Source organism: Melozone crissalis, unplaced genomic scaffold, assembly GCF_028551555.1.
Source record: "Melozone crissalis strain CALT ecotype California unplaced genomic scaffold, PUWL_Pcris_2 ptg000018l_1, whole genome shotgun sequence".
NCBI classification, from domain to species: Eukaryota; Metazoa; Chordata; class Aves; order Passeriformes; family Passerellidae; genus Melozone; species Melozone crissalis.
In genome coordinates this window covers 29,954,316-29,979,812 of record NW_026535796.1, presented here as the reverse complement: position 1 = coordinate 29,979,812, position 25,497 = coordinate 29,954,316, and the positions used below count along the sequence as shown (strand labels likewise).

At 36.6% G+C, this 25,497-nt stretch overlaps 1 protein-coding gene across 7 annotated transcripts in view; it reads left to right on the top strand.

Annotated features, from left to right (window-relative positions):
* HECTD1 (HECT domain E3 ubiquitin protein ligase 1) overlaps nt 1–25,279 on the top strand; it is a 59,554-nt gene extending 34,275 nt beyond the window's left edge. For 4 of the 7 annotated variants that reach the window (XM_054275325.1, XM_054275324.1, XM_054275323.1 and 1 more), the window contains exons 22-42: nt 474–797; nt 1,215–1,381; nt 1,558–1,734; nt 4,484–5,320; nt 8,869–9,090; nt 10,791–10,924; nt 12,457–12,613; nt 13,466–13,688; nt 16,129–16,183; nt 16,419–16,601; nt 16,951–17,161; nt 17,243–17,328; nt 17,490–17,617; nt 19,322–19,523; nt 19,668–19,805; nt 20,057–20,664; nt 22,213–22,291; nt 22,403–22,496; nt 22,809–22,959; nt 23,817–23,961; nt 24,336–25,279. In XM_054275325.1, coding sequence (XP_054131300.1) covers nt 474–797; nt 1,215–1,381; nt 1,558–1,734; nt 4,484–5,320; nt 8,869–9,090; nt 10,791–10,924; nt 12,457–12,613; nt 13,466–13,688; nt 16,129–16,183; nt 16,419–16,601; nt 16,951–17,161; nt 17,243–17,328; nt 17,490–17,617; nt 19,322–19,523; nt 19,668–19,805; nt 20,057–20,664; nt 22,213–22,291; nt 22,403–22,496; nt 22,809–22,959; nt 23,817–23,961; nt 24,336–24,473 — 4,459 coding nt within the window. In that variant the 3' untranslated portion in view covers nt 24,474–25,279. The remainder of the gene's footprint in view (nt 1–473; nt 798–1,214; nt 1,382–1,557; nt 1,735–4,483; nt 5,321–8,868; nt 9,091–10,790; nt 10,925–12,456; nt 12,614–13,465; nt 13,689–16,128; nt 16,184–16,418; nt 16,602–16,950; nt 17,162–17,242; nt 17,329–17,489; nt 17,618–19,321; nt 19,524–19,667; nt 19,806–20,056; nt 20,665–22,212; nt 22,292–22,402; nt 22,497–22,808; nt 22,960–23,816; nt 23,962–24,335) is intronic. The other 3 variants (XM_054275328.1, XM_054275327.1, XM_054275326.1) reach the window with 1 other exon arrangement.
* The last annotated feature ends 218 nt before the right edge of the window (nt 25,280–25,497 follow it).

Here is a 25,497-nt window from a genome sequence, read left to right as displayed (position 1 = left end):
TTTCAAAGCTAGATGTTTTAAAGCCAGATGCAATAAACTCTAATCCATGAGGCAGAATGGGGACAAGGAATTCATAATGAAATGAAATCTGTTTTTTCTTAGAAGTGGGAGATATATTTTAATCAATATAATTAAATTTCTTTTGGATCTGCTTAAATAATAGAAAACTATGAATCACTTGTGTTCAGAATTTGTTTTATGCTTCCATAAGAAGATGGAGTGGGGAAGTTTGGGTCTTTGTTTTTGGTTGCCATGGTTCTATTTGATTTTGTTGGTTTGGTTTTTTTTTTCTTTGCTACAGTGTTTTAAAAAACACAAAGTGATGTTTGAAACATATCTAAAATTATATTGATAATTTTGGTGTGAGAAACTCAGCTGTTATATGCAATTTACAGTAAATGTCAAATATCGCTCAAACTAGGTTTTTTTATTTAAGTAATAATTGAACAATATATTTCTCTTTTGAAATACAGAACTGCATATGAATGGGTAAATCCAGCAGCCTATGGACTAGTAGTGGTTACATCCTCAGAAGGAAGAAATCTGCCTTATGGTCGTTTAGAAGACATCCTGAGCCGTGACAGCTCAGCTCTCAATTGTCACACAAACGATGATAAGAATGCTTGGTTTGCCATAGACCTTGGCCTTTGGGTCATTCCATCAGCCTACACATTACGCCATGCTCGAGGTTATGGACGATCTGCTCTCAGAAATTGGGTTTTCCAGGTATCTAAGGATGGACAGAACTGGACTACTTTGTATACTCATGTTGATGACTGTAGTCTCAATGAACCAGGGTATGTGATTGTATTTTATTACTTTTCATAAGACTGAGTGCAGTTAAAAATGTACTTGACTGTAGACTAATTTACTGTGTACTGTGTTTGTAATAATGTATCTATCTAAAGAAGTGGTAAGTGATACATATTATCAAGGATGAGCTGGAGATTAAATGTTTCACGGGTTTTCTGTGTGGTTCACATAATGATGTTTGTGCTTTTTCATCACTGTAAATTTTGCATTTTGTTTTTTAACAAAATCATAACGCCTACACTCATCTGAAGTTTGTCCTGGTGTTAATAGGTTTATATATCTTGTAGTATGCGTACTTGATCGGTGTTAGGGTTTTGTTTGCCTGGGTATTAAGGTTTTTTGGCTTTGCTTTTTTCTTTATTCCTGTTACCTACCAACGCCCCTTTCTAATAAACTTAAAGGTCTACAGCAACATGGCCTTTAGATCCTCCAAAGGATGAGAAACAAGGTTGGAGACATGTTAGAATAAAACAGATGGGAAAGAATGCCAGTGGGCAAACACACTACCTCTCCCTGTCTGGATTTGAACTTTATGGCACTGTGAATGGAGTATGTGAAGATCAGCTGGGTAAGAAAAAGAAATATATCTCCTACTTGCTCTTTTAAAATGCTAATGAGCATACCATATAAAAAAAACAGTGTGAAAAAGGAGGTTAACTTTTACAGTTAAACTTGCTTAGAAACAAGCTCAAAATTATTCCCCATTCAATAGTTTCAAGTGTTTTCAATTTACATGTCTTGTAGGAAAAGCTGCCAAAGAAGCTGAAGCAAATCTGAGAAGGCAGCGACGTCTGGTCCGTTCTCAGGTGTTAAAATACATGGTTCCAGGAGCTCGTGTAATCAGAGGAATTGATTGGAAATGGAGAGATCAGGATGGAAGCCCACAGGGGGAAGGCACTGTTACAGGAGAACTGCATAATGGTGAGCATGAATTGCCTGAATTTATGTTGTTGAATCACATCTGTCACATGATTACATCATGCAGAATGGGTAGTATTAAAGTACTTCCTTTGTAATGCCTTGATAAAGTTGATAAAAGTTCAAATACTTTGGAGGGAAAAGGCTTAAAATACTACAGCTGTTGGGGTCCATTTGTGAAATTCCATTTGAGTGCATGAAAAAAATTCTTTCTGTAAATGAAACTTTTATACAGTTTTGGTTAATAAAATATTAAACTGTTATTCAAATATGAAACTGTTATTTAGACATCTATTACAAACTATATGAAGGTGAGTGATGCAAAGTGATAAGTTAAGCTTTGGGTCTGCAAAATCTATAATTACCTTCCTCATTTCTTCTAGCTGAGCATTTGCGATATTTTTCTTGACTTTTGTTATATCCTGTACCTTTCCTACCTTGCAAGCTTCTTTGGGATCAAGTTTTTGTTATTGAGTTAAAGTGTGAAAATTTATTAACTTAAGGAGCAAAATAAAAACCTGCAACAGCCAGGGAAGTCAGTACTGAGAAAGTTATTGAAGAGGCTCCAGGAGAGGTGGTGATCTTGTCAGCTGAACATGCTTTCCACCATTTCCCTGCTCTTCCCCCTATTTTGAGGTATATAAGGCTTGTCTTGTTTCTGAAGCACCTTCAGCTACTTTTAGGTTCATTTTTAGCTAGACTTGAGAGTTTCTTCTAGTTAGTTGAGTTGTCAGCTCTCAAACATGGAAAAATCTCCCAAGTACAAATCCTTAAAATTATTTGAAACTGAACTTTATTTAAGCTGTTCAATACAGCTTGTGGGGAAGTCTTCCATCATCAATTTATTTTTCTTATCAGATGCAACAGTACCCATAGCTACATTATAACTTTGAAGACTTTAGGTATTATTGGTGAGTAGTATTCTACCAAAGCAGTGATTTTATTCCTGTGTTCCAGTAAAACTTCCCCATTTAATCATAGGCAAAATTGAGGTTCATTTATCAAATGGTGATGCCAACTCATCTCATTCCTGTGACAGCTTTTTTTCGTGTAGAATTTTGAAAATAGGGTCTAATTTACTTTCTTGGTTGTTGTTCACAAGTATAGACAAATGTTGCTTTATGGCTGTAATGATGGAGCAGTACAACTTTGAGTACATAATATATACTGAAAACTTGTTCAGATTTAAAACTGCTTGTAATTAATATTTTAGGGAAAGAAACTATACAAAACAGAACCAGTTATTTAGTTGTGCTTTGAAAAAAAAAAACCTAGTTCAGATATTCATAAAGGGCAAAAATTATACTGTTGAGCTCCAGTATTGAGCTTTTTGTGTTTGATAAAAAAGGCAAATCATGGAAGAAAAAAAATTCGGATTAGCTTCACAACTTTACCCTTCAAAGGTTTAGTGGCATGAAGCTACTCAAGTATAGCTTGTGAAGAAGGAATAAAATCATACGAGAATAACGTGATCTAAACCTGCTCATTTGGGGACGAGATGTCTACTTATCATATCTGAAAACTTTATCCTTTTTTAGCTACTTTTTCTCCAGAGTGATATTTATAAATAGCAAATTGCCTGTGATCATGTTTCAGTCTAGGAGTGGTGATTTTTGAATAGTTAAAAGCTGAAGGTGTACGTGACAGTAATAAAAATAATATTTTACTTGATATTAGCTCTTTCCTGTTTTAGTAAAGAAAAATATGTGTTTATCTGGACCTGATATTTGTTTTGACCTTATCTGAGATTGGAGAAGATGACTAAGCTTTAGAAATTTCGTTTTTGGATGAAATGGGTTTCAATTAAAGTAGTTACACCAATATTTGCTGCAGTTAAGATACAGTGAGAAATATTAGAAGAAATTTGATAGGTGACTTGTAGATTGTGGTACATGTTTAGACAAGTAAAAATTAAAACATTTTGTCCCCATTTCTGTCCTAGTTAGCTAAATTTTGTATGTTACCCTCATTATTGCAGATTTATTATATTTAGCTCTTAAAAAATTTTGCTACTTATAATAATAATTTAATAAAGGAACTTAAGAGTAGCATCACTTTGGAGTATTGTTCTCGTCCCAGGATAGTTTTTTTTTGTGAAACATATTCTCTTTGCAACCCTTGCAAAGAGTTTATGTAGCCCTTACCTGATTGTCATAAAAGATTTTTTTATGAGTAAGGAATGTTTGAGTATTTGGAACTTACTGAATTAAAAAGCTGGGTATGTATAAATTAGTTCTTTCAATTTAAGAATAAGAAATTTCAAACTAAGCAGTTTCATGACGTGTCATCTGTTGGGTAAATATGCTTATCCACAAGCATCCAACAAAGAAAAATATTATTGAATGTCCATGTAATAATTATAGCTTCTTGACAGATGCTAGTAAAGTTATGATACGTTTTAATGTACATTTTTGTTACTAGAGATTCCAGTTTTGATAGATATGAATAAAATTTTGAGAGATTCTAATACATCAGGTCCCTTCCTGATGGCAACTTTATTTTTGGCTGGATTCTGTGGCCCTGAAGATTAAGGTGGCAAGAATGAGCAGCCTCTAAATTGACAACATTAGGAAGTCCTAAATTGTTTAGATTTAAGCACTTCCTTTTTAATTGGCGTTAAGGGTTACTTAGTGGTTTCATTGATTCAGACATACAGCCCTTATGAGAAGCTGATCCCACATTGTGGAGCTACTGTCTGACACGCCTCCTGTCTGCTTTCTGCTGGATCTCACAAACTCCTGTCCCTTTCCAGGCTGGATTGATGTCACCTGGGATGCTGGTGGCTCTAACTCTTACCGTATGGGCGCAGAAGGAAAGTTTGACCTCAAGCTTGCACCAGGGTACGACCCTGATTCAGCGGCATCACCCAAACCTGTTTCATCCACTGTTTCAGGCACAACGCAGTCATGGAGCAGCTTGGTGAAAAACAACTGTCCAGACAAGACGACTGCTGCTGCAGGCTCCTCAAGTAGAAAAGGAAGCAGCAGTTCTGTGTGTAGCGTGGCAAGTAGCAGCGACATCAGCTTGGGTTCGACCAAAATGGAGCGGAGATCAGAAAGTGTATTGGAACAAAATATAGTTTCAGGCCCTGACGTCCATGAACCAATTGTTGTTCTGTCTTCTGCTGACAGTGTGCCTCAGGCTGATATAGGGTCATCTTCCAGTGCGAGCACCAGCACCTTAACAGCGGACATGGGAAACGAAAATGCAGAGAGGAAGTTAGGTCCTGATAACTCCATACGTGCTCCTGGGGAGTCCAGTGCTATATCCATGGGAATTGTTAGTGTAAGCTCTCCTGATGTGAGTTCAGTCTCTGAACTGACTAATAAAGAAGCAGCTTCCCAACGACCCCTGAGCTCTTCAGCGAGTAACAGACTCTCAGTCAGTTCTTTGTTGGCTGCTGGGGCACCCATGAGCTCCAGTGCAAGTGTTCCGAACTTATCATCTCGAGAGACTTCCAGCCTGGAGTCCTTTGTACGCAGAGTGGCAAACATAGCACGTACCAATGCCACAAACAACATGAACTTAAGCCGGAGTAGCAGTGATAACAATACTAATACTTTGGGAAGAAATGTTGTGAGTACTGCAAGTAAGTAAGCTGGTTTTATTTTTAGTTGATGATTTTGTTGCCTCTTTGGCTTTTGTTACACTTGAGTTTGGATTGTGTTGGCTTAATTGAGAAATTAAGAGCAGCCTTGACCTTGTGTAGGCCTGTAGAACTTATGAAGGACTCATAGAGTTCCTGTCAGCTGAAAAGTGTTACATTGCCCTGTAATGTCAGATCACAGGTACCCATCAAACAGAAAGGAATTTGAAATTGATGATTGAAATTGATGTTGATTATATGTTTAAGGAGAGAGTATGGATTAGACCAAGAGATGGAAGTCTAGCAACAGTAGCTAATGTCAGGTACTTAGGCTTTCTGACCTGGGTAGATTTTGCATATTTCTGTTATTTTTTCATTTTCTCAGGAAGGGCAGTTTGTGCATATTGTGAAGTGTCTGAGCATATGAGCTAAGAACAAAGCACAAAGGAAAAAGAATGGCAGTATAATGAAATGTTAGCAGATTGCTGATTTTGTCAAACTGCATAACATAATGTACTCTAATACTGAGTGTGTTTTCTAGAGATTGTTATTAAGGCTTAGATTCGGTGAACTGTTCAGGAATATTAAATGTAGGGAAGTTTGTAGTTAACAGTGTTTTAAATGACATTATATACATGCTTTAAGCATTTGAATGCTCTTAGATTATATATAGGAGCAAGGTGTTAGCAAGGTAAGTTGTAAACCTGCTTGATGTGAGTTCACTCTTTTTTTGAGCTTGCTCCCATCAAAGTTGTTGCTTGTTGGGTATTTTGTTCTCTGATGGTGATAGTACTTTAAACAGAGAACTGCATTTCATGGGCTAGGCAAGTTAGAAAAAGTGAAATTACCCAAGCTAGAAAAAGCATGAATTTCTTGTAAAGGTTTCATTCTTGTCGTGATTGTCAGTGAAGCTGGTGAAGGGTCTGGAGCAACTGTGGGGTGTTTAGCCTGGAGAAAAGGAGGCTCAGGAGAGATATAGTTGCTCTCTGCAGCTACCTGAACGGAGATGTGGTGAGGTGGGGGCAGCCTCTTTTCACAGGTAGGAAGTTACAGGGCAGGTTTAGATTAGATAATAGGGAGAATGTCTTCATTGAAAAGGTGGTCAAGCACTGCAATAGGTGGCTCAGGGAAGTTGATTTGCCATCCCTCAAAGTGTTCAGAGGTTGTGTGGAAGTGGCACCTGGGAACATGGTTGAGCAGTGATCATGGCAGTGCTGGCCTAACATCTGGACTCAGTCTTTGAGGTCTCTTCCAAACTTAACAATTCTATGACTCTCTCCTTTCTTATTTAGAAATGTGGTGCTTGCTTTTAGCATTTCAAAAGATTTTTAAATACTGAATGTTTTCTTTTTTGATGGGGAGATTTTTTTTAATGGATCCTTGTATTTATGTTGTGATACTGGGGATGGGGCCAAAGTCTAACTTGCAATAAAAATGTAAGTAAGATACTCAAAGAAAGCTTTCCAGGAATTGATCCTCTTATAGACAGATAGTGGCTCTGGTTCTGAAGTAGTTTTATATTGAGAGGAGAAAAAAAGAGACCACCTTTAAAAAACATGGTAAAATACTTCAACAGCTTATTTAAAATTTCATGAATGTTTGATACGATACACTGCAAAAGTTAAAAATAAGAATGAGGCATCTTAAATATTTAATTCTGTGATAAAAATAGTCATACTTTATATTATCTGTTGTGTAGGAGTTAACTGTAAATAGTAACTCACATTCCTAAAAGAGATCAGAGATTAAATTTGAGCAATCTCACCAATTAGAGCTCAATTAGAGCATTGTAAAAAATTTGATTTATTAAAATTTTTTTTTTTTTAATGTTTTGGGTTTTTTAGCCAGTTCAGGTTAAAAAAACCCAACCAACCAAACTAAAGACCAACCAAACCAAACAAAAACCCCTATCACCAAACAAACCACCCACAGCAACCCAACATCCCAAAAGTCAAGACTGAAATCATGGTTAGTGAGATAAGTCTCTCTGGACTTTCTGTACTGGTTGCATTGAAAACATCAGTATTTGCCAGAAGCTAAGTGGTGCCTAGAGTAGCCAATTTCCATTTGCTCTTGAATTCAGAGCAAACAAAATGCTGATGCTTAATGGCTTTTTCTGTTTACTGTAATAGCAAAGAGTTTGCTGTTATTAATTAGCAGAAGGTAAAAGATGTGAATACCGAACAACTTATTTTCAAGCTCTTGAGCAACAAAAGAAAAACTCTTTGGTTTTTCACTTCCATGCTTTCATAAATTTAAAATTTAAAATTTGCACTTTCCCTCATCATTATGCTATGATTTCACATCCCCCTGCATTGTTATATTTTTATTTGCAAAATGTTAGCTATGTTCTTAATGGGCAGGGATGTATGTTGTAACTGTATGTAACAGAGATGGAAAGCAGAGATAGTAACTTCCCCCCCCCCCCCCCAAAATAATGAAACTTCTTCTTTTAAAACTGAAAAACTTGCCTTTGATAAAGTTCAGAAAAAGTAGATTGAAAAACCTAAGACTTAAATTCTTAGTATAGATGACCCTTCAACTTTTTTTCTCCAGACAGTAAATTTAGGTTTGTTTACTGAATTTGAGTCTAGGTTTTTTACTGAATGTAGTGAGTTTAGGTTTTTTATTGAATTTAGTTATTCTTGGAAGATACTTATTTAAAATATTGTTAGATTAAGATTGTGTTATATTTTGTTGCCTATTGAAATTGCTTGAAAAATTTCTGGTCATTTCAATGGGTTTTGGAATTGAACTGCTTGGAGGCAGTTGATTAATATTTCTGCATATACCATTTCTCTTTACTCCTTAAGTCTAATTTGATACTTTGATTGAGTCTACAGTGAATTCACTTTTTTTTCAGTTGTTCACTAAAATGCATTTGATGTTTTATTTGAATGTACAGTAAGGTAACTTTTTAGTTGTTACTGGCTTATTCTAAAAATTATAAATCATCTAACATATGACTTATGTTTCACAGTAGTGTCAGTTCAGGCGTGTTGACTGTGATGAACATATATCTTAGTACTTGTTTGAAAAATAACTAGTTAGAGCTAATTTAAGAACCTTAGAAAAATGCACAGAAATCACAAGTTTCACATTTGTTTTAATGTGTTCTGTTCCAAATTCCCTTATATATAATTAACTTGTTTGCACTATATAATATTGTTATTTAGATATTAAATTTCATTTTAGTCTTAAAGACAGATCACATTGTTGAAGTAACAGATTTCAGAAATTCTTTATATATATTGAAAATGAAATTAAGTCATTTCAGGTTTATAGGGGGATTTTGGGGATTTATTTGATAAAATTATTTATTTAAAATGTTTGCAAGGGAATAAGCTCAGAAGTGGGTGTACATGTTGTTAAGGTGCCCTTTTGCATTGGGAAACCCTTCCCCTTTATAGTCTGTTGTTCTTTATTATAAAATAACACACTGATAATTTTTCAACCCCAAATATATTTTTCAGCACAGGAGTCATGCATGTAAGTTGTACTCTTCAAGTCATCAAATCATTTATTTTATCTTACCATATCTTTATCTATAGCTTCTCCTCTTATGGGTGCCCAAAGTTTTCCTAATCTGACTACAACTGGTACCACATCAACAGTGACCATGTCTACATCCAGTGTTACTAGCAGCAGCAATGTAGCTACAGCAACTACAGTTTTATCTGTTGGTCAGTCGCTTAGTAATACTCTAACTACTAGCCTAACATCAACATCTAGTGAGAGCGATACAGGGCAGGAGGCAGAATATTCTTTATATGGTAAGTTTCATTTTTAAATGAACATAAGCATTAGACTCTCCATTAATGACTTTCCCTTTTATCCCCTTGTTATGATTTTCTCATATAGTAGTTTATTTACTGAAAAGCATTTGAAAGTTGAGCTGTTTGTATGTTACTTGTTCTGTAAGGTAGTAAGTAAAATAATGTTAATGTAGTAGTATTTCCTTGTGTTTTCAAATCTTTATTTTCAGCACTTGCTATCCCATATTCCTATTATTTATGGTATAGTTTATCTAAGCACTTGAATATTTTCCCTCATCAAGTTTAGTTCCTAATGTAGTTTGCATATGTACTTCTAATTACAATCAAATGTTATTTTTTTTGTTCTATTGTATAGGCATGCTACATGCAAAGTCTGATGTAGTTTGTATTACTCTGATTGAAAAGCATCCACCATTAGGCACATTGTACCCTTAAAATAGCTTCAGGTATCTCAATACCATAATAGTAATTTCAAAAAATTGGAAAAAACACAAAAATTGACAGGAAGAAAGAAATTATGTGATTTGACAAACAGATCCAGAGTTGTGTGCACACTATAACCTAGAAACAGACTTAGGACAGAGGTTACTTGAGACATATGAATACAGGGAAAGAAGATTTGGATCATTCGGTCAGTAATACACAGGAATCAAGCTGATAAAATGAAGTCAAGAAAAACCTGGGTTGTATATTGGAAAATACTTCCTAATGTAAAGTTTATTCATTTGTGAGATATTCTTGGAAGATACTTGATTTATTTAAAATATTGTTAGATTAAGATTTTGTTATATTTTGTTGCCTATTGAAATTGCTTGAAAAATTTCTGGTCATTTCAATGGGTTTTGGAATTGAACTGCTTGGAGGCAGTTGATTAATATATCTGCACATACCATTTCTCTTTACTCTTTAATTAAGTCTAATTTGATACTTTGATTGAGTGACATGTATAAGATATATCACCAACAACTGAGCAAGTAGAGTGCATTCACGTATCACTAGGGATGACAGCAACAATAGGAAAGGTGTTTGGGCAGTATAGATGGTTTCTATGTGCATAGAAAAATTTAAAAGTTCAAAGCTTCATCCCAGCCCACTTAGATTGCTGTGAACTTCTTTTCTGGTTTTGGGAGGTTGTCTTTTAAATCTTAGTACTAAGTGAGTAAAACGGAACTTTGCCTTCAACTTCTTATTACAGTAATTAATTAGCAATTGAATCTTTAAGATATTACTCTTAAATGTTTATCTTATATGTCCTTTACATTGTAAGTTAAGGTTTAATCAACATGTTTTTAGTGGAAATTACATCACTCACCTGTTTTTAAATTATTGAGACACAGAAACAGACATGCATTTGTACACCCTTTTCTGGTGATTTTTTGTAATCTCCAAAAGTGTAATTATAAAATTTTATGATCAAATGAGGAACAGATCACTCTTGCTGATCACTATCAGTTGTACCAATAGTAAGTGCTTCTATAGTTAGGCTGTTGACTAGATCCATGGACTTTTTACCAGGTGTATGCTTTTATCACAGATTTTATTCCTGTTCTGCAGTAAGTAATGTTTTCTTTTTCTGGTTTAAGTGGGATTTGTTTTTTCACTCTTCCCAATGCTTGTGTTCTCTATTTAAAAAATTCTGCTTTAAAAGTTACTCTTGTCGTTTGTTCTGTATGTAAATATATATATGTGTGTTATAGATTTTCTTGATAGCTGCCGAGCTAGTACTCTGTTGGCAGAGTTAGATGATGATGAGGATCTACCTGAGCCAGATGAAGAAGATGATGAAAATGAAGATGATAACCAAGAAGATCAAGAATATGAAGAAGTTATGGTATGGTATAGTTAGCATTGATGGTATCTTAATTGACTAACAGGTGCTTTAAAAGTCCACAGATTTTATTTGGCAATAGGAATTCCTAGCTACAATATTTCCATTAGTTAAAACAAGTTTTTTTAGATTCATTTCTTGCATATGGTCAAAACCACAAGTGTTTTTAAACACTAGCATACCCAAGAACCTTAGAGGTCAGAGTTAATGTCTTAAACCAGGCTAGGAACAAGTTGACAGACATTAGAAATGATGGATCATTAGTTCACAGGCTGATGAAATGGTCTAACTGTGGATATATAATGCATGCTGCTGCATTCAGTTTGGGATGTGTTTAACTGTAGGCCTGTATGAAGCAAAAGTTTGCCAGAGGAAATTTCTCTCTTCTAAAAAATACTCCAGCAGAAAAATCAATGGGGTGGGGGTGGGGGGGGAGGTGCTGGACAAACCCAGCATGGTAGTTCACATGGTTCTTGCTTAGACTATCAGGAGTTCTGGCTTTTCATTTGGTTGTTCTTAACTGGTATGAATAGTGCTTGGTCTTCTACTATCACTGAAGTGATCAGAATGAATATTGCAAAATCTAAGAGGAAAAATAGAAGGCTTCACTAATGCTAATTTAATATTTTACAGAATAAAGAGAAATACTGTTTTATGGAATTATAGAAAATTCGTCTTGTAATTAATATGCAAATATTTATTTCATTTGAACCAATATATGTAGCATTTTAACTTACTGTGTTTATGGTTTTAATAGAAACTCAGGTACGTGACTAAACATCTTGTTGTTTCACCTTCTGCACAAAGATACAAAGTTAGGAAAAAAATCAAGCCAGTACAACTTAAGTGGATCTACAATGCAGACAGTAAATTTAGTTTGTAGAATGTTGATCCGTTTAAAAAAATGATTTAATGATGTTGCTATTATTTAAAAGTATACTATATTTATAAATTCATAAATTATATTTATAAAAATATAATAATATTATTTTAAAATTATTAAATGGAGTTACTACAGTGTGTCATATGGTCCAGCCTCCTTGCTCAGTTGGGGTCATCCTGGAGCACATGGCACAGGATTGTGTCTTGATGGTTCTTGAATATCTCCAGATTGGCACACAACCTGTCTCAGTGTGTGTTTGCTCACACAGAAAAGTTCTTCCTTGTGTTCAGGTGGAACTTCTGTGCGTCAGATTCTGTTTCTTGTCCTGTTGCTTGGCACCACTGAGAAGAGCCTGGATCCATCTTTTTGACACTGTGTCATCAGATACTGGCAGACATTGATGAGGTCCCCTCTCATTTGCCTCTTCAGGAGGCCTCTCCAGGAGCTTCACATCTTCCTGACTGAGGAGCCCAGAACTAGATACAGGACTCCATATGCAGCCTTACCAGAGCTGAGTAGAGTTGCAGTTTAGTGTGTGGCTGCTGTATTCATGAACTCTCAATTTTTTAATCAAATTATTCTCTTTAGCAGAATCAGAAAAACAGCTAGGATTTGTTTTTTTTTTTTTAATTTGCCTTTTTTTTTTTATTAGGAGGAAGAGGAGTATGAAACCAAAGGAGGCCGTAGGAGAACATGGGATGATGATTATGTGTTGAAACGACAGTTTTCTGCATTGGTTCCTGCTTTTGACCCAAGACCTGGTCGTACTAATGTGCAACAGACAACTGACCTAGAAATCCCTCCCCCAGGTATGCTGCCAAAGTATGTGATGCTTAATCTGGCTTTAGGATGGAGATTTAGTGTTAAGGGCCCACTGGATCTGGGGATGCTGTCACTATTCATCAGTACAACATGCTCTTGTGGCTGTGTGGCTTTTCTCTGTTTGAATGAGAGTTTCATCTCCCTCTGCAGATCTAAGCATTATTGAGGGAAGAGTAAATTAAGTGCTGTGTAAAATAAGCATATTTAGGAATTTAACTAGGATCATCTCTTACCATGATAAATAATAAAATTTCTTGATACATTAAAGATGTGCTAAAGATGCCTGGTTTGACCTGCAGGGACTTAACTGTGTTAACGCTACCCAGAATAGTTTTGATTGGAGAGGCTGTGCTGAAACAGTGCAAAGCTGAGGCAGGGACAAGGTGATGCAGTGATGGAGAAGTGTGTACAGTCAACAGCACAGCACCTGATCTTGCTCCTTGGCTCCTTAGTTCATTCTTATTCAAGCACAGTGGAGGTACTCAGAGTTCATTACAGAGAGGAATAAGTAGGTTTTAGCATAGATGGAAATAAGCCACTGCTTATTCTGAAGAACTGAAAGGCAGGTACTGTGTAGGAAAAGAATGCATGTGCTGTGATAATATATAAGATGTTACCAAGATACAGGCATCAGTAGGGATTTCAGAAATTTCTGTTAGTTGTATTCCCATAAAGAAATGGTTCAGTCATAATTTAGTTCATAGTTAGAACTCTGTCTCATCTCTGGCATGTGTGCAGTAAGTCATTACACTTCCTTCTTGAACCATGGTATTGACATTTAGGCCACCTTGTCATGCATTATGTATTTTATGCTAAGGGTTCTCACATGATTTTTGCAGGTACACCTCATTCAGAACTCTTGGAAGAGGTTGAGTGCATGCCTTCACCACGTTTAGCACTTACCTTGAAAGTTTCGGGTCTTGGAACAACTCGAGAAGTAGAACTGCCCCTAACAAACTTTCGATCCACCATCTTTTACTATGTACAGAAATTGTTACAGCTTTCCTGTAATGGCAGTGTGAAATCAGACAAACTTAGACGGATTTGGGAGCCAACATACACGTAAGCTCACCACTTCATTATTCTGTGTAGAGAATGCTGTGGCTGATTAGGAAATGGATATTAATTTTTTAACTCCTCCTCTGTAATAAGCAATGCTAGAATTAGATTTTTTTGTATTTATGTCAGGATGTTATTACTGGTTTTAAAACTACTGCTGTGCCTGCAAAACCAGGGGAAAAAATCATAACCTTTAGAGATCTGCTTGGGAAAATTCCATGGCGTTATAGTCCTAGCAAAAAATCAGCCAGGAGAGTTGGTTGATTTTTTTCCAGGATCACTTTCTCCAGACTTAAGAATAAGTCTATCCCAATATGTAGGAAGTCAGAGTCAGTAGGAGACCTCCATGGATTAACAAAAAAGCATGAAAGAGAAGCATGCAAGGAGTGGAAGAAGGGTCAGGTGATCTAGGAGTAATCCTAGTTGTCCCAGTTTGAATACAGAGCATTAGGAAAGCCAGAGCACATCTGGAATTGAATCTGGTGATATGTGAATGGCAAAAGGTTAGTGAACACTTTTATACAAGTCCATGGGACCCAATGGAATGTACCCATAGGAGCTGGCCATTCTCTGTTATCTTTGGAAGGTCATGAGGGTTGGGAGATACTTCTGAGGACTGGAGAAAAGGAAGTGTCATTCCTGCCTCCCTCAAAGACAGGAAAGATCTAGGGAGCTACAAACTGGTCAGTCTTTCATCCCTGAAAAGGTGATGGAGATAGTCCTGGAAACCATTTTCAAATGATGAAGGATAAGGAGGTGATTGGAAGTAGGTGGAATGGATTTATGAAGAGAAAATAATGCTTAACTAGCCTTATAGCCTTCTACTATATGCCTAGCTCAGTGGATGAGAAGAAAGCAGCAGATATTATTTTCCTCAACTTTGGGAAGGCTTTCATTGCTTTCTCTCTGTGACACTTAAAAAGTATGGACTAGATAGTGTCTCAAAAATGTCTGAACTGTTGGGCTCAGATGGTTGTGTCCTTGGTGTAAAGGCCAGCTGGTGTACCCCAAGGGTTGATGCGAGTCCAGGACCTTTTAAACATCTACATAAGTGGACTGTATGATGGGACAGAGCAGACCCTTAGCTCCCAGACAAAACAAAACTGGAGAGGAGTCACTGTTGGACCAGGTGGTTGTGCTGCCATTCTAAGAGACTTCATCATGATGGAGAAATGGGGAGACAGGAGCTTTGTGACATTTCACAAAGGGAGATGTAAAGTATGTCAGCTGGGGAAAACAGCTCTGCGTGTTACGGCTCAGGCTGGGAGACAGCCTGGAAAGGAGGTTGGTGAAAAAGGCCTTGTGAATCCAGGTGGGCATAAAGTTAAACATGAGCTAGCAGTGGAGCCCAGTAGCAAGGAAGATCAGCAGCACCCTGGGCTGCATTAGGAAAGTTGAGTGAGGTGATCATCCCCATCTGCTCAGCACTGGTGAGTTACACCTGCAGTGCTCTGTCCCAGTTCAGGGCTCCTCAGTACCAGAGGGACAGGAACACTGGGGTGAGTCTAGCAAGGGGCTGCTAGGATGATTAAAAGGCTGATTGCTTCTGTCATACAAAGAGTCTGAGAGATCTGTATCTGTCTAGCCTGGAGAAAAAAGGACTTGTGGGCTCTTACTGATGTGCATCAATACCTGATGGAGGACATAGGGAAGCCAGACCGTGGACTTTTCTGTGTTGTGACATTTGAGAGGGCAAGAGTTAAAAAGGGCTCAAACTGAAATACAGGAAATCTATTTAAATGTGATATTTGAGGGCCCTTCCTACCTCAGTTATTTTCTCAGTGTTAATTTTACCTTAATAGCTTCATAGTAATAGACAGAAATTGTATGGCTGTGTGGTGGGGAGTGTTTTCCATTTACTACCCTAATCAATGTAACTTCTGTCATATTAGAAGAGTGATGTGTATAGGAGTGACAACTGCAGTAAGGAGGGGTGCAGTATTTTTAACTACAGTTCAGATTTTGTCAGTGCTTTTCTGTTGGGCCTTTTTTCTGAGTTGTCTTCTGTCAAAAATTGCATGCTGTAACAAACTGTTTTTTTGTTAGAAATAGTTGAGAAACATGAGAAATAGTTCTAAATGTGCATGTCTTCTAAGTTAATGCACAGCAAGCTTCTCTAGGAGTTCAAAATTTTAGAGTTGGTGCATGTGTAGTGAAAAATCTAAAGTTGATTTGGGAAATTGGCACAATGAAGGTTGTTTGATTTCTCCAGTCTCACTTAAAGAAACATGAATACTTTGCATGATTTATCATGAAAATAGAGCTTGAGAAATTTGCTGCTTCCGGGTATCTCAGATGTTTAGTGCAACAAAGAACAGCTGCTGTTGCTGTTTTACATCACAGTATCTAAATGTCACTGATACCTAACAAGTTGATGTATAACCTCAGAATTTAGAGGATGTGCTATGAGTATGAAGTATTAATTTATTGTTTTGATGTCTAGAATCATGTACAGAGAAATGAAGGATTCTGATAAAGAGAAAGAAAGTGGAAAAATGGTAAGACCTACTTCTGTGTCTTTGTTTTATGGCTGTTTAATAAAAGCAAAAGAGTATTGTTGTGGTTTTTGAAATGCTACATTAAAAAAAACTAACAGTTTTCAATTACCTAAAGAATATTAGTGAGTGTATTTGTAAATGCATGCTCCCTTAAAAAAAGACATTACATGTTGCATGTGAAATCTTAAAGACTTTACAATCAGGAAAAACCAACATTTGGTGGTTCCTGTTGTAGGGTTGCTGGTCAGTAGAGCATGTGGAGCAGTACCTTGGCACTGATGAATTACCAAAGAATGACTTGATAACCTACCTGCAGAAGAATGCAGACTCAGCTTTCCTGCGCCACTGGAAATTAACCGGCACTAATAAAAGTATTAGGAAAAACAGAAATTGTTCCCAGCTCATAGCTGCATACAAGGTATATGTCTGCATCCAAACTTTTTTTATTATGAATGGCTATGTGCTTTGTTGTGCAGCTTTAAAGATTCTTGTTGAGGGAGAGCCATGATATTTATAGGGAAGTTGAATGTTCAAAAGCCAGTTTCAAGTTTAGGTTTTGCTGCTCTTGCCTTTTCATTTTAATGTCTTCTGTTAAACATAGTTGTGTTAAAATGCATTTGGATCATGATTTGCACCATGCACAATTTGATTAAGTGTTAAGTTTGAACACAGTAACTATTTTGATTTTTTTTCAAATCAGTTTGGAGTACAGTCCTAAAGACAGCAACACACACGGTTTTCATTCTTAACCATTCTCTTTTTTACAGGACTTTTGTGAACATGGATCAAAATCTGGATTGAGTCAAGGGGCCATTTCTACTCTTCAAAATTCTGATATCCTTAGTTTGGCCAAGGAGCAACCCCAGGCCAAAGCTGGCAGTGGACAGAACTCCTGTGGAGTGGAAGATGTTCTGCAGTTACTTAGAATTTTGTATATAGTTGCCAGTGACCCTTACACAACACGGACTTCTCAAGAAGGTAACTTATTTAATTGGCAGAGCTTCTGAAATACTTTAATGAAAAGAAATAAAGGAAAACTTTTCTCTTGATTATTTTCAGAAGGAGATGAGCATCCTCAGTTTAACTTTCCACCAGATGAATTCACAAGTAAAAAAATTACTACAAAGATTCTGCAACAGATTGAGGTATTACACTGATACATTATATGCAGTGTATATCTGTAGTATTGTTTTTATGACCCTGTTATTCTCTTCCTTACCTTGATTGTTGGAAATTATTGGGTTTTTTGCCATTATTGGTTTTTGAATTGTTTCATACATGTTTTATTCCTTGCATTAAACTACAGGAACCATTGGCACTAGCAAGTGGAGCTTTGCCAGACTGGTGTGAGCAACTAACAAGCAAGTGTCCTTTCTTAATTCCGTTTGAAACGAGACAGTTGTACTTCACATGTACAGCATTTGGAGCATCAAGGTAAAAAAAAATAAAATACAAGAAGTATGATTGCTTCCTTTTCATTTTTTATGTATAACAGTTTCTAAATTGCTGATTTCCAGAAGGACCTTAATCCTAATGAGACAAATTTTTCTTTCCAAATGTGAATAATTTTGGGTGAGGGAAGGAAGAAGATGGAAAAACTCAGAGTGACAAGGAATTTAATTTTTTAACTTCAGCTGAAGACTTGCTTGTGTACTTATATAAGCCAGGTTTTCCTATTGGCCAATTTGTCTGAGTTACAGTTCATTGCATAAAGGACTACAAAATAGAAAACATTTGGAGAATCATATGAACTAGAAATTTTTTGGAAACATGTACATTTTTAATTGTTCCAGCAACTTGTGGTTGTTTTGATTCATTTATTTTTAATTCATTAATGTTTTAACAAAACAGCAAAAAAATAAGAAAAGTAGGCTATTTTGAAAGTTACTATATGCTGCATAATGAAACTGGAACAAAATCAGACTTTAAAACATACAAGGGTATTCTCTAGAGTTCTTTGTTACCTCAGAATCATTAATATTTTTATTGCAGCAGTCATAAATTTTAGAGCATGTAGACAGTGTACACCTTTTTGCTGGTATACTTTTTTTTGTAACAAGAAGGGAGAAGTAGGTTTTCTTGGCTGTTGCTACACTTGATTTTCCAAATCAGAGGGTAGAGAGAGAGTTGCCAAAATGACAGTTTTGTCTTGCATGCAGTAGAGGTGCATATGAGGAATGTAAAATGAGGTATTTAGAAAGAAAAGAAAAGGAAGAGAAGAAAAGGTATTAACTTGCAAGACATCAGTTTAAATCTTTTTATTGTGTAAAAATTTTAACTTCTGCAGAAAGATGGTCCATGTGTTGCGGTCTTTTTTGTTTTGTAAGAAAGTTCTTTTTAGAGAAGCTGCATTTTTAAGAGATACCTCAGGAAAGATTGCATGTTAGTTACTTCATAAGTAAAGAGCTTTCTTAAGCTCTTAAAATACTGAAGTAGTTCTTGAAACTCATCTATTCTGTATGAACTCTGTGTACACTCTCTGTGTCTGTCATTACATTTGGCACTGTTTTCAAAACAATCAACAGATGGTAGCTTTGAAGGTAATTTATTGCTGCATAAATGATAATACATACAAAAATTTGGAAATTTGACTTTATGTGAGTACTGTTCTTAAATGTAGCTATTCTTCACTGATATGGGTCAATTTGTCTATGATTGCACTTGAACTTTGGTTCTGTGTTGCTCTAAGGAGTGTGTAAGTAAATAACTGCAAAACTTGGTCAGTATCAAGGGGGTGATGTGCAACTGTCTTACTGTATATAATGAAAGGTGTCATATGTGTCTATAACAGTTTTGAGCATCTGTGATTAAAAGCTCAACAGTAAATTCTACCTTTTGTTCTTTCCACTGTAGTGTAAAAACTACAGGAATTCAGATCAAGAATTGTATGTTTTCATTGGTGCCATCATCAGAATCTGGCACTTAGAAATTATTTTGTTTTCTGACTTCATAAAATATGAAGCAGCCCGTATTTTGGGGCATTTCTGGCTGATAAATAGTTTAGTTTGGTTTATACCTAAAAGAAATTAGGAGTCAATTAGTACTTAAACAAGTCACTTTTTATTGGTGCCTACTTTCAAGTTTTCATGCATGGAAGACATGGAAGTTTTAAACAGCTGGTGTTTGGTGTTTTCCCAGAGCAATTGTGTGGCTGCAGAACAGACGTGAAGCCACTGTGGAGCGGACAAGGACCACGAGCACAGTGCGCCGGGATGATCCAGGGGAATTCAGAGTTGGACGCCTCAAACATGAAAGAGTGAAAGTTCCGCGAGGTGAATCCTTGATGGAGTGGGCAGAAAATGTCATGCAGATTCATGCAGACAGAAAATCTGTTCTAGAGGTAAAGCATATCTGCCTAGCAGAGCGAGGTTAGATAGCTGTTTCTAATGTACTGGACAGGATATTGAATATCCTGCTCCATTACCAACGCAGAACATTTCACTAAGATTTTCATTTACTATTAACTTTCCTTATGTTTTTCTAGGTTGAGTTTTTAGGGGAGGAAGGAACAGGCCTGGGTCCTACCTTGGAATTTTATGCATTGGTGGCAGCAGAATTTCAGAGGACAGATTTGGGAGCTTGGCTTTGTGATGATGATTTTCCAGATGATGAGTCCCGACAGGTACATTTTAATTTGTATTTTAAACTGAGTACTTGTGTAAAAAAAATGGAAAGTGAGCTAGATATCCAGGTAGGAAGAACACATGTTCATACAGCAGCTAGTAATCATGGTCAAGAATGATCACTGGTCCGCAGCTTGTTTTTTTAATTCTTCCTTTTTGACAGAGCAGTAGGGTATAAGAAGTTAGTGCAGATATCTATTGAAACCCACTTTTAATCATGTCTGCTTTTTTTGTCTCTCTCTTAAATCAGGTTGATATCGGTGGTGGACTGAAACCACCTGGCTACTATGTACAGAGATCATGTGGACTGTTTACAGCACCATTCCCACAAGATAGTGATGAACTTGAAAGAATAACCAAACTCTTTCATTTCCTTGGAATTTTCTTGGCTAAATGCATTCAGGACAATAGACTTGTGGATTTACCCATTTCTAAGCCTTTTTTTAAACTCATGTGTATGGGGGACATTAAAAGTAACATGAGTAAGTTGATATATGAATCACGGGGTGACAGAGACTTGCACTGTACTGAAAGTCAGTCAGAGGCTTCCACAGAAGAAGGACATGATTCCTTGTCAGTAGGAAGTCTGGAAGAAGACTCCAAATCAGAATTTATTCTTGATCCACCAAAACCTAAACCTCCTGCCTGGTTTAATGGAATTTTGACATGGGAAGACTTTGAATTAGTAAACCCACATAGAGCTAGGTTTCTAAAGGAAATTAAGGACCTTGCAATTAAAAGACGTCAAATTCTAAGCAACAAAAATCTGTCAGAAGATGAAAAGAACACAAAACTACAGGAATTAATGCTGAAGAATCCGTCAGGTTCAGGGCCTCCTCTTAGCATAGAGGACTTGGGGTAAGTTTTCATATTTATTTATACATAGGCAAACAATCTTGTGTTAGAGAAAGAAGCCAACACATATTTACAAATGAATTAGTAATAAAGCTTAGTTTTTAAATAGCATCATTGCAAGGGGGAATCCATAGAGATGCAGCCATATTCTTTTTCTTTGGTTTGAGGATTTTTTCTTCTCACTTGCTCAGTTTCCTAATATTAAATGTGGCTATGTTGCAATGATGTATTACTCTGGAGACATAAACACTTGTAAAAACAACTGCTTGTAAAATTACAGCTTTAAAAGAAGGGTGATTCAGTAATTTCTTTGCTCTGATAACTTGAAATTTATCAAGTGTTTTGGAGAGCTTTTAAAGAGGACAGATTGACATCTCAGATTGTGTTCCTAGTGCAGTGTATAAATCCATGTTAAACAGAGCATGTGTTGAATTTTAACAACTGTAAAAGACGAACTACTCATACCTGTGTAAACCCATGTCAGGATGTCATCCTCCCTAGTTTTAAATACTTCCTTTGAAACAACAGTTTTTCTACCATTATATTATAATCATATTGTGCCACAAAAATTGTGTAGTGTCAGAATTCAGTAATTACTTAAGGCTTTGGAATCATAGACTGTCCTGAGCTGGAAAGAACCCCCAAGGATCAACCTGCACAGCACCATCCCCAAGAGTCACACCCTGTGCCTGAGAGCATTGTCCAAACACTTCTTGAACTCCCCCAGGCTGATGCTGTGATCCCTTCCCTGAGGAGCCTGTTCCAGTGCCCATCCACCCTCTGGGGGAAGAACATTTTTCTAATACCCAGCCTAACCCTCCCCTGACACAGCTTGAGGCCATTCCCTCATGTCCTGTCACTGTCACCACAGAGAAGGGATCAGTGCCTGCCCCTCCTCTCCCCTGTAACTGCAGTGAGGTCTCTCCTCAGTCTCCTCTTCTCCAGGCTGAATAGACCAAGTGACCTCAGCCACTTGTATGCCTTCCTCTCTAGACCCTTCTCCATCTTTGTAGCCCTTCTGTCAGTGATCTCTAATAGAGATCACTAATCTCTAATTATATCCTCAAAGAGCTTGTGGAATTTAGCCTGGCTTGTTATAGAGAGAAGGCAAGTAGCACTGTTGAAGAGCCTAAATGCCTTATAGTTCAAATGGCTCTGTAATTGTTATTGCTGAAATTTAATGGAAATAGTTTTTCTGAATTTATGAACTAAATTAAATTATTTGAGTAGTTTTGAAGCTGATAGCTCTAAAAAAGCTGATAGCTCTAGAATTTCAATTTATGAAATTTTCAGTGGGTATCAAATCCAAGTAAATAGAGAGTAAGAATGTGTTTGCATAACATATATTTGAAACACATATTATCTGTGCAGTCCATTACTGTTTGTAGTTCTGTACTTTTGTATATACATGAACGGTGGTTCAAAGTGATCCACTCACAATGGTTTGAAATCCAGTGAGGTGCTTTTGGGTGTGGCAAGTTGTAAATCTGATGTGTTTACAAAAGCAGTAGCAGACTTGTTTTCAGTTATTAACTACTTTGTATTTTGAAGTTTAAATTTTCAGTTTTGCCCTTCGTCCAAAGTATATGGGTTTACAGCTGTGGATCTCAAACCAGGTGGTGAAGATGAGGTAAGAAAAGAACCTACCTTTACAATTTAACCAGCAGTTCAATTTTTATGGTCTCAATAATAACTTTAATGAACAGTGAATTCTTAGAGTATCTATCTACTGTCTTTGCAGACTGTAACAATGGATAATGCAGAGGAGTATGTAGATCTCATGTTTGACTTCTGCATGCATACTGGTATACAGAAACAAATGGAGGCCTTCAGAGGTAATTGTAAATATAACAATGTATATGAGGTTAGGTGGAGTAATGGGTGTTTAGGGGATGCTGGTTTAAAGTGGTGGCATAGAATGGCTTTCAAAAATAAACTTTTTACTTAAGAATGCAATAGCTAAGATACTAATTTCAGAATACCTTTGCATTAGTTATGCTGTTTTTAATTGTGAAGATGTTCCACTTACCTTAATTAAGAAACTATTGATTGATTCTGGTTTGACTAAAATACAACTTAAATGCTGAGATTATTTTATAAACATTATTTGGACTCATGTTTATGACTGTGTCTTGTGTAAATTAAAGATGGCTTCAATAGAGTCTTTCCAATGGAGAAGCTGAGTTCCTTCAGCCATGAAGAGGTTCAGATGATTCTGTGTGGAAATCAATCACCTTCTTGGGCAGCTGAGGATATCATCAATTACACTGAACCCAAACTGGGATATACAAGAGATAGGTACTTTTATTCTAAGTGATTTTAAAATAGTAACTAAAGGAAGGTGTTAAGTGATAGAATGTCCAGGATGTTCGTTAGATGAAGTTGCCAAATTAGATGAAAACGGTGGTTACTGAAGAGCAGGGGATTGTCTAAAATTGCATGAAACAATGTGTTACAACAGATAGGTTAGAAAGTACTTGGTAGTTTTTTGATGAGAGAAGATTAAAAAATTATTCAAAGACAAGTAACTAATGAAAACATAATGGCAGCTAATGCAGATTACTAAAATTAGATTTTAGAGTTTTTATTCTCATATTTGAGAGTAGTTATACTTTTTTGATGACCGTGCACATTTGTTACTTTGCCCATATTTCTTATTCCTTTCTCTTGAGGTGTAGTTAAAAAAAGAAAGTGTACTAATGTAGGGGACAAATATACTTACTGGTGGTTGGTTATCAGAAGGTGGTCTTGATGTTTTTGGGTTTGGGTTTCACTGCTTGTCATGTTTGGTAGCAATAACATAAAAATCACTTCTGGAGCTGTGTTAGAATAAGGCTGCTGAAATGTTTGAGCTCTACTTCTCTACCCAGTAATATGCATTCAAATGCAAGATACCCAAATAACACCCCAAGATAAGTATGTACCTATAGTTTTTTGTCTAAGGAGATTAAAGACACTGCAAGGAGATTAAAGACTATTTTTTTTTTATTTAAGGATGTTTTATTCTTAATACTCAACAGGCCCTAGAATCTTACAATGTCTGCTTAAACATGACTAAAGATTTTAACTCTACTGTGTCAAGTTAAGAGAAATTTTAAAACTCCCCACGCTCTCTTCTAGTGTTATCAGAACTAATTGCTTTACTTTATTTTCAGCCCTGGATTCCTTCGATTTGTGAGAGTCTTGTGTGGAATGTCCTCAGATGAGAGGAAGGCTTTCCTGCAGTTCACCACGGGTTGTTCGACGCTCCCACCCGGGGGGCTGGCAAACCTCCACCCCCGGCTCACTGTTGTGCGCAAGGTACGGCTCTCACCCTTGGAGCTGCTTTGGCTGGCACTGCAGGGCGTTCTAATCAACAGTGATGGGGTTTATTTTGGTTATTCAATTTATGGCAGTATGCTACAGTTTTAGTACTAACCGCTTGTTTCAGGTCTGCTCTCTGATACCACATATATATTTTTCACGTATAATTAATATATTTAAATATCAAAGTATTAATGTACATGTAAAGCAAGTATATTTATAAATTGGCCTGTAGCTTTGCTGATGCTATTGTTTCTTGACAACTGGTGTTAGGTATGCAGCAAGTGCCATGACTTAGAGGACTTTACTGCTTTTAACTTCCATACGGAGTGCTGTCAACAACTGCTGTAAAATTCTTTTTTTTTCCTCAGGTTGATGCTACAGATGCAAGTTACCCATCTGTGAATACATGTGTGCATTACCTAAAGTTGCCTGAGTATTCTTCCGAGGAGATTATGAGGGAGCGTCTGCTAGCTGCTACCATGGAGAAAGGCTTCCATCTCAACTGAGCCGCTGAGCGCAGCCGGCGACATGGAAGTGTTTTTGATCCTAGCGAAGCCTCTTGTGTTTGTGTGCAAAAATACGATCTCCACGCTGTGCTCTGACGAGACTTGCCTTTTTTCACCTGTGAGGCTTTAGGAAAATGTGGAATGTTTGTTAGCTGCTAATGACAAAATAAATCCTTGTAACTACACAGCCAGCAAGAAATTGGCACAGAACACTGTGTGATGCTTCAAGGGCTTGCACAACTGGAAATTAAGGTGTTTCTGTTTGACTGTTCCAAAGAACAGATCATCAGATTTTCAGTGTTCACTGATACAAATTTCTAACAGTGTATTGTGTAAAGTTTGTCTTTTAATACCCTGTACACTACGGTTGCCATCACTGATCCCTGTTTTGCTGGCTTTAAGCTAACTGGTCAGAAACTTGCTTCCTTTAAAATTTAGACTTAATGGGCATCTCCAGCCTTTTCTTTTTTAATGGTGCCTGCACTATTGGAGTATTTTAGTGGGTTTTTGCGTATAATCATGCACAACCATTTTTTTTCTTCTTTTTCTTTCAAGTGGAATATATTTTGATTTCTCAAATGCCCTGCTATAAAGATCAAATCCTTAAGTGTGTTTGTGCAGCTCAACAATAAAGCTAATAAAAAACACTGGTTCCTAGTGCAAGGCACACTTAAAGCAAGTTTTACTTTCGGTTGTATTTTCTTTGTATATTATAAACATTTATTTAACTTGTTGCAGTTTGAAGTTTAAAAAAAAAGCACCCAATGTGTAAGCTCAAAAGTAATCATTAAAATGTTTGCAACATATAAAAATGTCTCTTCTGAATACTTCATTAGTACTTGCTAAATCTCCGGACACGTTCTGAACAATGTGCCATGCTTTTTTAAAGGTTTCAAAGAACTACATAAGAGAACTACTGATCTCACAAATTCATGTCTGTGTTCAAATCTTTTCAGAGTAAGTGGAAATTCTTAAGAGTGATCTGGCAGTGATCACCTGCATGTGGCAGGTTTTGGTGCTCTTC